Genomic DNA, 14,389 nt, shown 5'->3' with positions numbered 1-14,389 from the left:
TATGAAATCTTTGCCAGATGGGAAAGATCGTCACCAAGAACTCTAGTAATCTCTAGTCATGTGGAAAAAACTTCTTTTAAGTGAAACTGTTGTAAACTGACTCCATAATCTGATCACTTGCCCGATGAGAGGCTGTTGAGCCCTGCTTCTGATCCTGGACACGGCAATATAAACAAGGCATGATTTGATCAAAGTCACTGGAGCAGCAGAGGGGGATGTACAGCATGACCGTGAGGAACATCTGGCTTAATGCAGTAACAAAATCTCTGGACCAAGTGGATTTCAAGCATCTCCCATTTGCAGCTATTTTAGTCTATGAGAAGATGGGCAATATCTCTAGAGATATTCCTGAAATGTCTGAAAGAAATAAGGCCACAATTCCTTGTGAGAGACCCTACTGAGAGGAGCGCTGTACGCAGAGACTTTGGTGTAGCAGAGCTCAGAAAATTGTACAGTAAAGCACCTAGCCAAATCCAGGATTTGGTAATTCCCCATCACTTAGGAACAGCTGATTTCAGCTGATTAATTGTGTTAATATGAAAAACATCTTGGTGACAGGTGTTCAACACTGAGATTATTTAAAATGCCGTCTAAGGTTTTTTTTTTTCCATGCCAACTAAGGTTTTTTTTTATGTGTCACCAGTCTGCATTGCCAAGCGTCTCTTCACAAGAAAGCATTAAAATTCATGCAAAAAAATGAATAACATTTTTGGCAGGGCATGGCATTGCAGCGCTGAAAGAGAGAAATCTTGGAGGAATCGAGACAAACACACAGCTGGGAGCCGAAAAAGCTTCGCCAGCCACTCACTGTGCCCATCCCAGATTATTTATTTGCAGATTTCCCGAAGGAAGGAGGGTGCCGGGATAAGAAAGGCGAGGAGGGTGGAGAACCCAGCCAACAACGGCTCCAAGCAGCAGCCTCGCAGGCAGACGAAACCAAGCATCGTTTGAATAAGTGCGGGGATGCGGGGCGGCAGGAGGAGGTGCGGGGCACGGCAGGGAGAAGCGGGAGGAAAGGCTGCTGCCACTGACATCACTAGGGGACGATTTACATTTCCCGACGTCACTCACAAGCCCCTGCGGCCGCGGGGGAGCGGGGATGCTCCGAGCAGCCCCGGCCGCTGTCGCGCCCCCTCCGCGCCCCCAGCTCGCTGCGATGGGGCCGGGCCGGGCCGGCGGGGCGGGCGGGGCGGGCGGAGCGGGGCCCTTTAAGAGGTGCCGGCGGCGCGGGAGGCAGCGCAGGCCGGGCGTGCGTGGAGCCGAGCCCCGCGGCACCGAGCACCGCTCCCGCTGACGGAACCCCGCGGCCCTTTACACCGAGATCCATCGCACGGACCCCCCCCCCCCCCCCCCCCCCCCGCATCCCGCTGCGCGGCGCCGCTTGCACCGACCGCACTACAGCGAGTTGCGCGGCGCGGAGCCCCGGACCCTGCCGCATCCCGCCGCCCAGCCCCATCGCCCCGAGCGCGCCCGGCCCGCGCTGCCCACGGCGCGTCCCGGCGGGGCGGCGGGCATGGCACCCGGGGGCCGGCCCGGGGGAGCCCTGCCGCTGCTGCTGCCGCTGCTGGTGCTGGTGCTGCCGGCGGCGGGCGGCGGGTGCGCGGCGGAGGGCGGCCCGCTGGAGCCCTTCGATGCGCTGTACGCCAGCGGGGTGGAGGCGTACTACGGCGGGGACTTCGCGGGCGCCGCGCGGTGCCTGGAGCGGGCTCTGCGCAGCCGGCGGGAGCTGCGGGCGGCGCGGCTGCGGTGCCGGCGGCTGTGCCGAGGGCAGGTGCGGCTGGCGGCGCCGGGCCCGGGCGCCGGCGGGGACCTGGCGTTCTTCGGCTCGGTGCTGCGGCGCGCAGACTGCGTGCGGCGCTGCGAGGAGCCGAGCCTGGGGGCGGCGTCCCGCCACCGCGCCGCCGAGGAGGTGCGCGCCGACTTCCAGCGCAGGGTGCCCTACAGCTACCTGCAGCGCGCCTACATCCAGGTAGGCACCGCCCGCCCCTCCTAACCTCCCCCTCCAAAGGGTTGCCTACGCTTCCATACTCCCGAGCATCCCAGCTGGGCCCCCTCTGCCGTCTCTCCCGAGCCGTTCAGGTATGGTCCCCTACAGCGTTCTCACTGGTGTGTGCGGTCAGTGGTCCCGAGACGAAGAATCCTGGGTGGCAAAGTAGATTCTCTCCAGCTTTGGCTCGCCTGCGCTTTTCCTGTCTTGTTTTGGGCCTTGCTTTGAGGAAAGGATGCTTTTGTTTTAGTGTAACATAATATAATTCTGGAAATTGTCTGGCTTCGGTTCCCGGAGAAAAGCCCCCCAGAACCCCTCAGTAACCCCCCCAACACCCTCTGCCAGAGATGCTTCCCTTTCAGACAAGCGGAACCGATTCCGTGTTTCAGGAGCTAGAACTGTACGTGGAGCTGGAAGGCACATAACCTGTGTTCCAGAGACCTGATGCTCGTTATCCTGATGTGATGTGAAATACTCTGTAGTGTTTCTGCAAATTAACAGTGTGCAGTCAATATGTAGCAGCTACTGACATCCTGAGTATCATCCTCTTATCCCAGTAACTTCTGCCTTTTAACTGGTGCCTTCCGTGAGAAGAATGGTGTTACTCTTTGAACTTCCTTGCCAAAAAGAAGAAAAAAAACCAAACCACCAAATGACCCCCATAAACAATAATAGTTAATGTTATTTTTCTTATTAATTCAAGACTTGTGCTCTGTCAAGCTAACTACCTGTAGTAAGTCTTCCTGTTCATGACTCTTAAGGACAGAAACGCTGGGAATTTCATTTCATGCCAAGCGGAATGTTTAAAGCATTTTTGGAACATCTCCCTGTGGATTTCTGCTTTATTTGAGCACATTCATAACCTTTTAGTTGCTATAGGCAACTTAATAGGTGAAGACCTGCATAGTGGAGCACAGGAAGGGTTATTCTGCTGAAATCCATTTCCAGGTGGAGAAGCAAACATCTTTTCTGGGCAGTGCTAGTGCCTGTAGTGCAGTGCTTACACAGTAACACATCAAGGAAGCAAACCATCAGCGCTCTGAAACCTAGTGGAAAATCATAGCTAAGTTGCTTTTTCTATGCTTCCTTCTTTTGTCATTGCCTTAATGTCAGTTTTACAAGTCAGGGATTAGAATTGCATTGGGTTAAACTCGATGTGATGCATAGAGTTCCTGAAGGAAATCCTGGGGGTGAACTGGAACTCTGGCTTGTGTGTAATGCCAGTGCAGCTGGTGGTCCTTATTATGCAAGATACTCTACATAGTGTCAGCATCTGTGGCAAGCGACACAAAATTTTTCATGCTAAAAAATTAAGTGATTTCTTAATCTGATTTCAAAGCCTTTTTCAGACTCACTGATGTCAAACTCGCTGAAAAACTTTCCTCTAAATTAAGTAATAGGGTTTTTGTCTCCCACTTCAGTAAAATTGCTATATAAAACCCCAGAAGACTTTGGGGTATGGGCTGTTCTTGCATGTATGCTTCTACTGAGACTGAGGTAATTTTCATCATTTAAAATGGCATTCTAAGCTTGTCAAAGCAGTGTGTTGAAAACAGCCCTTTTAAAATTTATTTTGTGTGTGACTCATCTTAATTTGCTTTTGCAACATCTGGGGATTTTATGTTCATGCTAACACTGATTTCACTGCTCTCAGATGGTAGTGGATGTTCTTGTTACCTGCATGGCTGTCTGGGTGTTGGGCATTGGAGCCAAGGGAAGGTACTCTTTGACTGGACTTGTTTGTGTTTTTAATACCTTTTTCTTTAACCCTTTCTGATGCTCTTGGGTTTTATAAACAGCACTCTGCCCAACCTCATCCCTCATGGCACCCTGCAGTGATTTGTCTACATCCTCACCTGGCTGCTGCCTGTACCTGAGCTCTGCTCTCAGGATTGCCCTTTTGCTCAGGCTCGACAAGTCTGTGCACAGGAGAAAATACCCCACACGGGATTTGCCTGCACTTGCACCAAACACGAGGTCTTCATGTCATATGCTTGGAAGTGAACCATCCCCTCATGCCAAGGCTAAGTGCCAAGGCTTTGGCATGTTCCCTGAGGGTTGGGATGCATCAGCTCCACGCCCTCTGGGTTGACTTTGGCTGCAGCATCCTTTCAGCATTTTGTCTGCAAAGGGGAGCTGCAAAGCAGGACTTGTGCAGAGCCCCCCACCTTGCTGTGGGTGCACAGACTCTGGGGACAGCCATTTCACCCTTGTGTTTTGCTTCTTGAAACCAAAGAGGAAATGAGATGAGGTTAAATGTCCCGTTGTGTGCCCTGTCCAGCTTTTCCCTGGGCTGCACGATGAGGCCAGGATGCTGGGCACTTGTACAGAGCCCTGGGAGGATGGCAGGGTTCGATGCCATTTGTGGTTTGAGAGAAGAGGAGCAGCCTGGAATGTGCTTCCCACCTCCCACTCTTGCTGACCTCGTGCTTGTTTGTTTCTCAGGAGGGGAGAAACACATCCCGTCAGGAGGGAGTGACAGAGCAAGGAACAGAAGAAAAAAATCGAAGGGTTTGGCTCTTGTGCAGCGCTTTGAAAAATGGTGCTGAATATACATGAAGTAATCCTTGCAACACTCTGTGGGGTAGGAAAAGCAAAGGCTTTTAGTCCTTCTGGACAGATGCACAGCCAAATGTTGGCCAGCACTGTGCGTGCCTTTGCTGTTTTGGGAGCAGCAAAGCCACCTGGATGCCCTGGGAGGGCAGGGCTCCCTGCTGCCTTTGGTGCCCTGGGAATAGGTTGGGGTCTCCCACTGCCTCTGGGCTCTCACTGCAAAGCAAGCACCAGTACAGCCTGGCCCAGTCGTGATGATGTGACTGATACTCCGCAGTGAATTGGTGGAAAAGTGATACTAAATTTGGAAGGTTTGGACTTTTTTCTTTTTTTTTTTTTTTTTTTTTTTTTTTTAGGACTTTTTAAACTGGATGATAGCAGCAGCTGCACTGGGCTGCATTGCTCCTGCTTCTGAGCAGATGCTCAAGATATTCCTGCATAGAGCACTGTAAAGGGTCAGGGAGTTGATGGTGTGTGTAGGTGAAATACCAATGCTATCCCTCTATAAAAGCATGTTCTGTCAGCCTCTGATATAATCATCCCCATCATCCTATCAATTATTTCCTAATTTATCCACACTTTTCTGAAACAGAAACGGTGGTCTTCTGAAGATCTGATCTGAGTGTCTCTGGTGACTCTGGCATGCTGTGAGGGGAGGCTGTGGTGCACTGCAGGAATGGGACAGCTTGTGGATTCAGCTGAAGATTTCTGTTGGCTTTGGGCTCAGGATCAGGCTCCTGAGGTTGACTGCAGACTCTACAGACTGTAGACAGTTTGCATTGAACAAGCAGCCCAAGTCTAAATGTGTTTGCAAGACTTCTTTGCAGCTTCTCAATATGTACTTTAGTAGGAAGACTCCTCCTTTTCCTAGGATAGCTGGTATTGTCACATAATTTGTAAGTACAGTGGTTACATCTGATTGAGGCAGTTAGGGTGGGGTGGGTTTGAGAAGGTGTGGAAACAGAGGAGGAGATGATAACATGCAATGGGTGTAGTGGGCTCTGCAGCCCACCATGGAAAGGTTCTCCAGTGGGTTTCTGCTGTCACATCCCATGGGCTGGACAGTTTACCTAATGCTGGCGAGTTTCAGCTCTTTGCTGACTGCTTGGTCTTTGTCAAAGAAATAACCTCTAGGCTTGGCAGGTGGATGTGGTGGGATCTTTTTGCCCTCTTAAATATTTTATTAGTCATGTCCTCCTTCCTTTGCTGCTTTAGTCATCGTGTTTCTGTAAAAACCTAGTCTGCAGGCCATGATGTTTCTAACTCTGCTTTTTGGAGTTTTTCTAGCTCTGAGAATGAGTGGAGGAGGAAATGTACACAATGTACGTTGACAGCATTTGCTGCTGTGAGCTGCTGACTCAGGAGCTGTGTTGGAGCTTGCACTGGATGGTCTGCCATGAGCCCTGTGACAGAGCATTACTTCCAGTCCCCAGTCTAACTCCTGCAAGTCAGCTTGGTCCAGAAACAACAAGTAACCTGGAAAAATTGATCACTATGTCAATTGCAAAACCAAATCTTGTTTCTCTTCTGCCTTACTGACCCTCCCTTTGAGGTCTCTTTCCTTTTTCTCATCCTCTTCCCAGCCACAGCATTCCCTGGCCTACTTGTGGGGTTGATGGCTATAGCCTGTTTTAATTTTCCCTGGATATTGGTGTGCTGTTGCTGGGCACTTCCTCCCAGTTTGTAAATACTGAGTTGCAGTGGTTTCATCTCCCCACTTGCCTGAATGCCCTGTTGCACATTGGTGAAGCATGGCAGGAATTGTACGTACGTGGTTTGTAACCACCAGCCTTGGATCTAGATGAAAAAAAGCCTTTTTGTCTGTGCTTGGATTTAAAACAATAAATAAAACAAATCCCCAGCATGCTGGACATTGCTCCTCTCTTAGTAATACCAGATTGTAGGGTGGAGCAAAAGGGTCAAGAGTCTGACTATGTCTGGCTTGGTCTGTCTTTGGCTTGAGTTCCCCCTTGACATGTCTGAGGTGTTCAGTTCTGTTACCATCATGACTTCATGTGCTACAAGCACAAAACAATAATGTTTAGGTTTTCTATGTTGTATGAGAGACTGTTTATTTGTTCTTTAAAGCTGTTCCTTAAAAAAAAATAAAAAGGTCTTGTCTGGGGAGAATTTCCTCTTTTTTCTTCAATGCTGGGTTTTCCACACTGCAGCAGATGGGGCAGTGCTGGGGGCACTGCTGGGAACATGTCCCTGGGTCACACTGTGCTGTCCTGCCCACCCACACCAGCCAGATGTCTGAAATGCACGACATAATAATCACTTGATAAAAGACTGCAAGAGTGAGACAAGTGGGAGCCCAAACTTCAGAAACGCTTGTGATACAGATTATTTCCTGACTCCAGTTCTGCCTTTGAAAACTCCCTATTTATGAGAATGCAGACCCAAGGGAGGGAAGTTGTGCACGAAAATCTCTTGGCCTTTAATCTCTCCAGTCTGATTGTTCTGTCCTCTGCCAGTGCTTATGTAATCTCTCCACCAGCCACATTTGGGTGTCTGAGTGCCTGTACCAACCCTCGGCGTGGTTGTTATGACACCTCCACCAAATTCTTTCCACCTCAAGTAACTCCTCACTGCTGCCCACCTCTGTGTGGTTCACAGGTCCAGACACTTTTGTCTCTATGACAGAGACAAAATCATATGTGGATCACCTACCTAGGGATTGTGGAGTAATTCTGGATTCATGCCAATGTAGGTACTTAGGGAATTTGGTTTGTTTTACTCAAGGATTGCTGTTTTCCATGAACATCTTGCTCAGTTTTCCTTTTTTGCCACAATGCTGCATGGACCTAAAAAGATAATAGGGTCCTGTCCTGGGGTGAGCCACCGCCTTTGGGGAAATGTGATTTCACTTGCAGCATCTCATGGGCAGTGACACAGGACAATGTGTTAAACCTCTAACTTGAAAGTCTTTGGAGGAGCAGCTATTTTTCACTATAGGTAGCACCTGTCCTGCAAGGTCTGCTTGTGCAGACCTCTGGTTTTGGCAGGATTTCTGTGACATCTCGGACAAAGACCCATAGTAAAACTGTCAGATAATCATTATTATTTGGATTTTTACTATTAGTGGTGTTTATTTATCTTCAATCTTGAGAATTGGTATTACTCAGATACAGGATAAATAAACAGATCCCAGAATTAATCTCTTGGAACGTCTCTTTATTTAGATTTTCTGAGAAAGCGTTCCTGCTCCTCAACAGAGGGTAAATGTTAGTGCTCAGAAAGTTAAAATTATTTAGGACAAAAATAAACTCAGTTTATGAGGAATGGAAAACTCTATGTCTTGATGGTTGGGTTAGTGTCCTGGTTTCACAGCAGAATATTTAGTCCTGCCCTAAGCCCAGGACACTGATCTAACTGCCCCTGCTCCTGTTCTTGCTGACCATTTCAAATGAAATGCTTCTAAAATGTTTAGAGTTGGAAGTATTGTCAGAGAGGGGAGGAGGTGACCCAGTGGTTCAATTCTGCTGCCAGCAAATGCAGACCAGGTAGATCTTTGTGGTGAAGGTGTCTCACTGTCTTCACAGAAGTCTCAGTCTTGACTTTTTGGACTTGACTATAGGCTTGTGATGTACTAAAAATTAGACTAACTGTAGTGATTTTCTGCTGGTTTCTTTTGCTTTCTGAGTGTTTGGGTTTGTTTTTTTTTCTTTTAAAATAGAGCAAATCCAAAAGCAAAACTAAGGTGTTTGAAGTTTGCCATATCATTTCAACTGGCAGTAAATTAGCATAGCACTGCCCAGCAAATCAGGACACAACCAGTAAACACATACAGGTCTTAAACACACTAAGCTCATTTCATGCAACCTAGTAATCATCCATTTGATAGCCAGAGCTGCTCTTTTTGTCTTGCCAAATTCCTTTTTCTCACTTTATGGCTATGCAGTTGTGCCAGGGCTTCAAAATATACTTTCAGTAGGTCCCAGCCTGCAATATTTCTCAGTCTGTTAGAGAAGACAAGGTATCCCTGAATTATTCCTTATTTCTTGGCAATCTCTGTGCTGTGGCTTGGATGATGGACGAGACAGGTGTGACTCATGTGGTTTGAATGGGTTTTTTGAGACCTTGATCTCAAGGCCTCCGTGTGCAGGAGTGGGCACCGATAGTGAAGGAGAGCTCAGACTCCTGGTGCTGGGATGGGACCCAGGAAGGAACTCTTCCCTGTTTGTGCATCTCCTTAGTTTCTTTTGGTTATTGCACCTTCCCTTGCTGGCTGCTCCTTGGCAGAGCCTTGCTGCTGAGCTGCCCTGTCCATGTGCCTTGGTGTGCTGGGATTTGTTAAGTGGCTTTTTGTGCTGCCTGTTAAATCTCATCCATACATCCAAGAGCTCCGCTCTGGCTTCTGCAGAGCCCTTTTGTTGTCCTTGGCCACAGGAATAACAAACGGCAGCTGATGATGAACTGCATGTGAATGAGCAATGCGACTTAGCCCTGCTAAGCAGACTTCTGCCCAGTTGTGGATGAGGTTTCAGCAAGGATTATTCCCATTTCCTTGTACAACTGATGACTTCATCGTGGATGGCACCAGCAGTGGTGAGAAACTGTCCTGTCAGTAGCTGACACATTTACTGCTAACCTCCTGAGCCCTGCTGGAGCCTTGCTAGCAGGGTTCTGAGCTCAAAGCACTGCTGGACATCTGGAGCAAGGAACTGAGGAGTTATTTATCTTAGTTTTTTTTTCCTTTGGAGGTGGTATGAATTAGTCATTGTGATTAGATTTGTTCCCAAGGAGTAGGAACCCCTGTACTGTGCACAGGGCATATTTCCATGTGTGCAGTCTGGACTGAGGCTAGGTTGAGTTGGATAAATCGATGTGAACCCGGAGTGACCCAGCTGAGGGCCATGGAGGTTCTCTGCCCTAGCACTGGGGAAGCTGAGATCAGGACTTGGCCAGTGCATTTCAACAGTGATGGATGGCAGGAAGGAGGGCGCAAACTTCTCTGGATGCTTTTGTTTCCAGCCAATCTATCAGCAATAAGGTATTGACATTTTTATTTCTTGGCCATGAGCTGGTGATGACTAATGAAGGCAGGGGGTCTGCCTGTGGGTGGGTTCAGGCAGCAAAGAGCTGTTCCTCATCAGCCTCTACCTCCCAACTAGTCCTTCTCCCTTCCATGACAACTGGTCAGTTTAACAGCCCCTCCAGGGCTGACGTCAAGGGTCAGGGATTTGGCCACCAAATAATTATAGCAACAAAAATAGCATCACTTCCCCACCCCTTCCTTCCCACATGATCCTGCTGAATCCCAACTCATAAATGTCCTTTTTTTCCTTTCTTGGATGAGAAGTAAAGCCCACATGTATTAGCTGGAACATATGGCAGGGTTTGGCTGTAGCCCATAAGTTGTGAAGGCCAAATACTCACTCGTAGCTTGTTATTCATTTAAAAAAAAAAAAAAAGGAGAAAGAAATATATTCTTTCAGGATTGGATGAAAGGCTGAGTGTGTGCTTGTGCTGGGAAGGGATGGGAAGCAGATTGGATATGGGACAGCACCTCGACTGTGCTGTTGTGACAGGGAACGTGTTGCCTTGCAGCATGGAGGTGATAGACTGGCACTGAGAGGTGGCCTGGTGGCAGTGGCCACTGTTCCCTGCTCCTTGCCCTAATGCTGCTTCTCAGGTCAGGCAGACTTTGCAGACAGGCCGCTCAGGAGAATGTCACTGGCACCAGGGCCACAGAGCAGTCAGCAGGTTTTACATGTGGGCTAGCATTGTGTAGGAGAAAATCCTGTCTTTGCAGCACTAAAAGTTTTATTAAGGGTCATGGGAACATCTGGGAGGTTGCAGAAAATTTGTGAAGGAGAAGAAAATGAAGGGACATTGTCAGAAATTGACTGTCTGCACCACCAGAATGTACCTGGTGTACCCGAATTTAAAAAATCAGAAAGATCGCAAAAATGCTTGTTAGACACCAACATGCTGCTTTTCACCATGGGTTTTCTAAAGCAGCTGCAGTGGTAGCCTTGATCTCAAATCATATCCCTGCAGAAAGATGAGCCTGAGACTGTGCTGTCAAAGTTAGAAGTGTGAGCACATGAATCTGCAGAGCCTTCTTCCTGAAAAAAAAAAAAAAAAGAAAAAAAGGGTGGGCAAATCCTGCCTCAAAGTATTACAGGTAGGGCACTGCTTACACCCACAGCTCTTTGAAGTAAGGGCTGGAATCCCGATGGTGCAGTGGTGAGATATGCTGAAATTCATTTCCCAGGGCTGTGGGTACAACTTCTTTTGAAGATGGAGCCAGCTATATTCCTTACCAGAAAAGATCAGTGGGCTACAGAGAGAAAGAGCTTGGAAAATATCCTTCAAAATATTTGCCAAAGGTGTTGCTGTGACTGCCCAGGGACTGAAGCACAGTCTGTTGATTCCCTTGCTTAGAAAGCTGCTTTTAAAGTGGTTTTTGCCAAGGCACTGCCTGTTCTAAGGTGTATATTTATTCTGGGGCATCTGTGACCTGAGTTACTCTGTGTCCTTGGAAGCAGATGAGAAACTGCAAAGTTTCACCGAAATAGTCTGAAAGGAAGAGCACTGACTTGTGGTATGTTGCACTGTTCTGCTGCTGGAAAACACTTCCTCATCCAGGGCTGTCAGCCTCATCCAAAGGATCTGTGATGAAGCAAAATATTTTAGTGAAAGGGAGGAAAATATTGTGTCTTATCCCCATTTTTCTTATTTATGGAGTTGCTGGTCTCTCTGTTGCAGAGGCTGAGAATGGACAGGAGTTTTCTTACCTGTGGGCAGCACTGATCCTGGAGATGGCTGTTAACTAAGAGTTTGAGATGCACTGAGCTCCAGAGGTGGGTGAGGAAAGGTTGTTTTTGTGGAGGGAACTCATGCTGTTTTGGGAGAGGCTTTTATTGCATGGTGATGCAGTGTCCTGGTCTTTGCTGCTGAGAGCAGGTGGTTGGGACAGGGTTTGCTGAGTGAGTGGTGCTGGTGAATCTTGTGCACTTAATTACCCTGGTGCATTCAGCATGCTGTGTGTAGGCACTGCAGGCTGCTGCTCTAACTGCAGATCCCATTGTGGGCTGCTGGAGAAGCTGGTCACCACTGCTCCCTTTGCTTTAAATACTAATGGCTTTTGGCAGATGGTGGTTCCTTGGTTGGCAGCCCTACTCCATTTTCTTTCACATAAATGTTGCACCCTGGTACCCAGGTGGCTCTGCTGCTTCTCTGGAGTTTCCTCCAGCCAGCTACCTTGGCTCACTGGGGTGCTGCTCTGTAAAACTTGGCTTCAGTTTGGATCCTGTTACAAGGCAGGCAAATAGCAAATCAGTGATGTGCCATTATAGGGAGCAGCTTGTCCACTCAGCTGTCAACTGCACATCCCTTCTGTGCAGCCTAGGCTGGGCTGCAAGACTGTGGTAGCTCACTGCAGGAACGTCCCGCGTGTTGTGAGGATGCAAAGAACATCCTCAGGCTCCCCAGGAGCTGTTTCCCCAGGTAATGTAGTGTCCCCAGTGTGTCTGTGTCCCCAGTGTCCCCAGCTGAGCCTGGCTCAGACTGGCTTCATGCAGCACTTTTGCCGGCATGGGGGAGCTGAAGCTGTCTGCCATCAGCATGACCTTTGTGTGCTCTTCAGCCATCCTTCCTGCTGCCGGAGTTTGCTCTCCAGCACCCAGTCTGGCGGAATCTTTCTCACTGTAACCTGAGCATTCCTTGACCAGACTCACTGCCTTCTAAAGGGGTGGATCCTGTGCACACTCAGTGCTTTAGTGCTGGATTTAGGTCTCATTCCTGCAGCCTCAGTGACCGGGGCGTAGCAAAAGCACAGTATGGGACAGCAGTGCCTGGTTGTTCCCCAGTGCCTGGGCACAGTTCAGGCCTGGATGCCGGGGGGTGCAGCGAGCACCGTGAGAGGAGGCAGCTCTGCAAGGCTCTGCTTTGTACAGGACAAGGCTTGTAGCTCCCCAATGGCCTGGGATGTGCAGGGCAGTTTCAGTTTTGGCAGCTGGACTCTTCCGTGTGATAGCTGCAGCTCTGGGAGTTGGACTAGGCTATGATTCTTTGAATGTTGCCAAACTCAGAGCTGAGCTTAACAAAAGAGATTTTCCCATCTTGGGAGACTCATTCCAACCTGATTACGGTTTGGGTTGTTCAACAAAACAGTCCCTAGAAAATGACTTTTGCACTGTATCACAAGGCTTCACAGAGTGGTGTTTTTAACTCCAAATCACTGTTTCTTTAATGACTGTGCTTCTGTTTTCCAAATATATTTTTGAATCCTTGCTGGGAAATCTGGCTAGATAACAAACTCCCAAATAAACCATTTTTAGCTTCTAATCCTTTTTGAATCAAACCAAACCATGTAGAGAGACCTACATAACCATTCATCTGGACTTTCTATTTGAAAGTTACAGCACTTAAAGCTGCCAGCAGTTAAATGAGTTAAATGAGTTTCCAGTAGTCAGTACACTCAGCTATTTTGAAAAGCACAGTATAGAAGCCATAGTATCCTTCACCATGCTTTTGAGAAGTATTAGATAGTGAAGGTTTGCATGTTTCAGGGTTATTATTTACATTCCTGTCCCTTTGCTGCTGTTTTACATAGTGGATGTTACAGCTCAGCTCCTGAGTGCTGGAGCCCTGCTCAGAAAGGGTTCCAGGTCCTCTGGGATCTTCTTTGCTGCTCTTTGGGGTTGCTTTGGTATTGCAGCCAGCCTGTGCTGAATAACAAAGTCCTGCTAAGTAGGATTGCCAGTTGAGCTCTTGCATGCTCTAGGTATGTGTTACTGGCTCTCCTTGTGTGCACAGATGTGCATGGAGCTGGGGAGATGAACAGGAAAACACTCCTGGTGTTTGCCTGTGCTGCACACCTGAGATGGGAAGGAGTGCTCATGTGTAAGAGCCAGCAGTGCTTAGCCCCTGAGTGAGGGATTATTTCACTGGGGTAAGAATGTACTCAAGCCTAGAAAAGACTGTCTGGGACGTGATCAGGATTTACTGTGCCAAGTGAAACAGAATGCTGATGTTGCTATCAGTGCTTTTAAGTGCCAGTTGGTCAGTGGTACATCTGGGTCAGTAGTGCATTGTATGAACCACTTTACTGTCCATTTTATTTAGGCCACTTAATGACAGCTTTGGAAGTTATTCTCTGGTATTGAGGGAGGAGAGCCAAGCCCAGATAGCTGAGAGTTCAATTATATTTAAATTTGCTGTTTGCTCTTGAGTCCTAGGGTTGGAAAGGTAAAGACTGTAGGAAGACAAGGAAGGGAAAATCTGCTTTTCTTTTCATAGTGTTTCCTCTGTGTCAGGAGGATCATCAGACATTTTGGAGGTTGTCCTTGTAGATTCCCCTGTTGCAAAACTGCAGTAGAATTTTGGCTGTGCTGTGTTCTCCCTTTTATGTGCCAGCAAGCTTGGCCTCTGCTCTTATCTACACTTAGTATTTTAGCAGTCCTGAGCACGGAAAACTAGATCTGCTTTTGCTTAGCATTATAAGCCAGAAAGCAACACTTGACTATCTCTTGTTTCAGAGCCAGGGTGCTGCTGAGTGCAATCAGAGATTTTGTCCAACCAGTGACGGGTGACAACAGAAAGATGTCAGTGCTAGGGAATTTCAGATAGAGATATGTACCAAAGGCTGCTGAAAATAGCAGGGTTTGAAGCCTTCTAAGCTGCACACTTTGATCTTGGTCCATGCTGAGGACAACTGTTCTGACTGATGGACTGCACTGTAAGTTGGTGATGGATTTAGCAGAGTCCTCACAGGTGTCTGGATTTTAGACCTCCTGATACTAGCAATAAGCCTGTGTAAAATGTCCAATGGTAAACGTGTTTCTGTCCTTTAATCTGAAAGAGATGGAGGTTGTTAGGATAAACGGAAGGGAGTGT

General features: G+C 48.1%; 1 protein-coding gene across 1 annotated transcript in view; it reads left to right on the top strand.

Annotated features, from left to right (window-relative positions):
- The first annotated feature begins 1,513 nt into the window (after positions 1-1,513).
- Positions 1,514-14,389, top strand: part of P3H2 (prolyl 3-hydroxylase 2) — a 62,332-nt gene continuing 49,456 nt past the window's right edge. The window contains exon 1 of the mRNA XM_062498998.1: positions 1,514-1,969. Coding sequence (XP_062354982.1) covers positions 1,514-1,969 — 456 coding nt within the window. The remainder of the gene's footprint in view (positions 1,970-14,389) is intronic.

Source organism: Cinclus cinclus, chromosome 10, assembly GCF_963662255.1.
Source record: "Cinclus cinclus chromosome 10, bCinCin1.1, whole genome shotgun sequence".
Taxonomy (NCBI): Eukaryota; Metazoa; Chordata; class Aves; order Passeriformes; family Cinclidae; genus Cinclus; species Cinclus cinclus.
The sequence above is the reverse complement of the archived record's forward strand: the minus strand, read 5'-3'. Positions and strand labels throughout refer to the sequence as shown.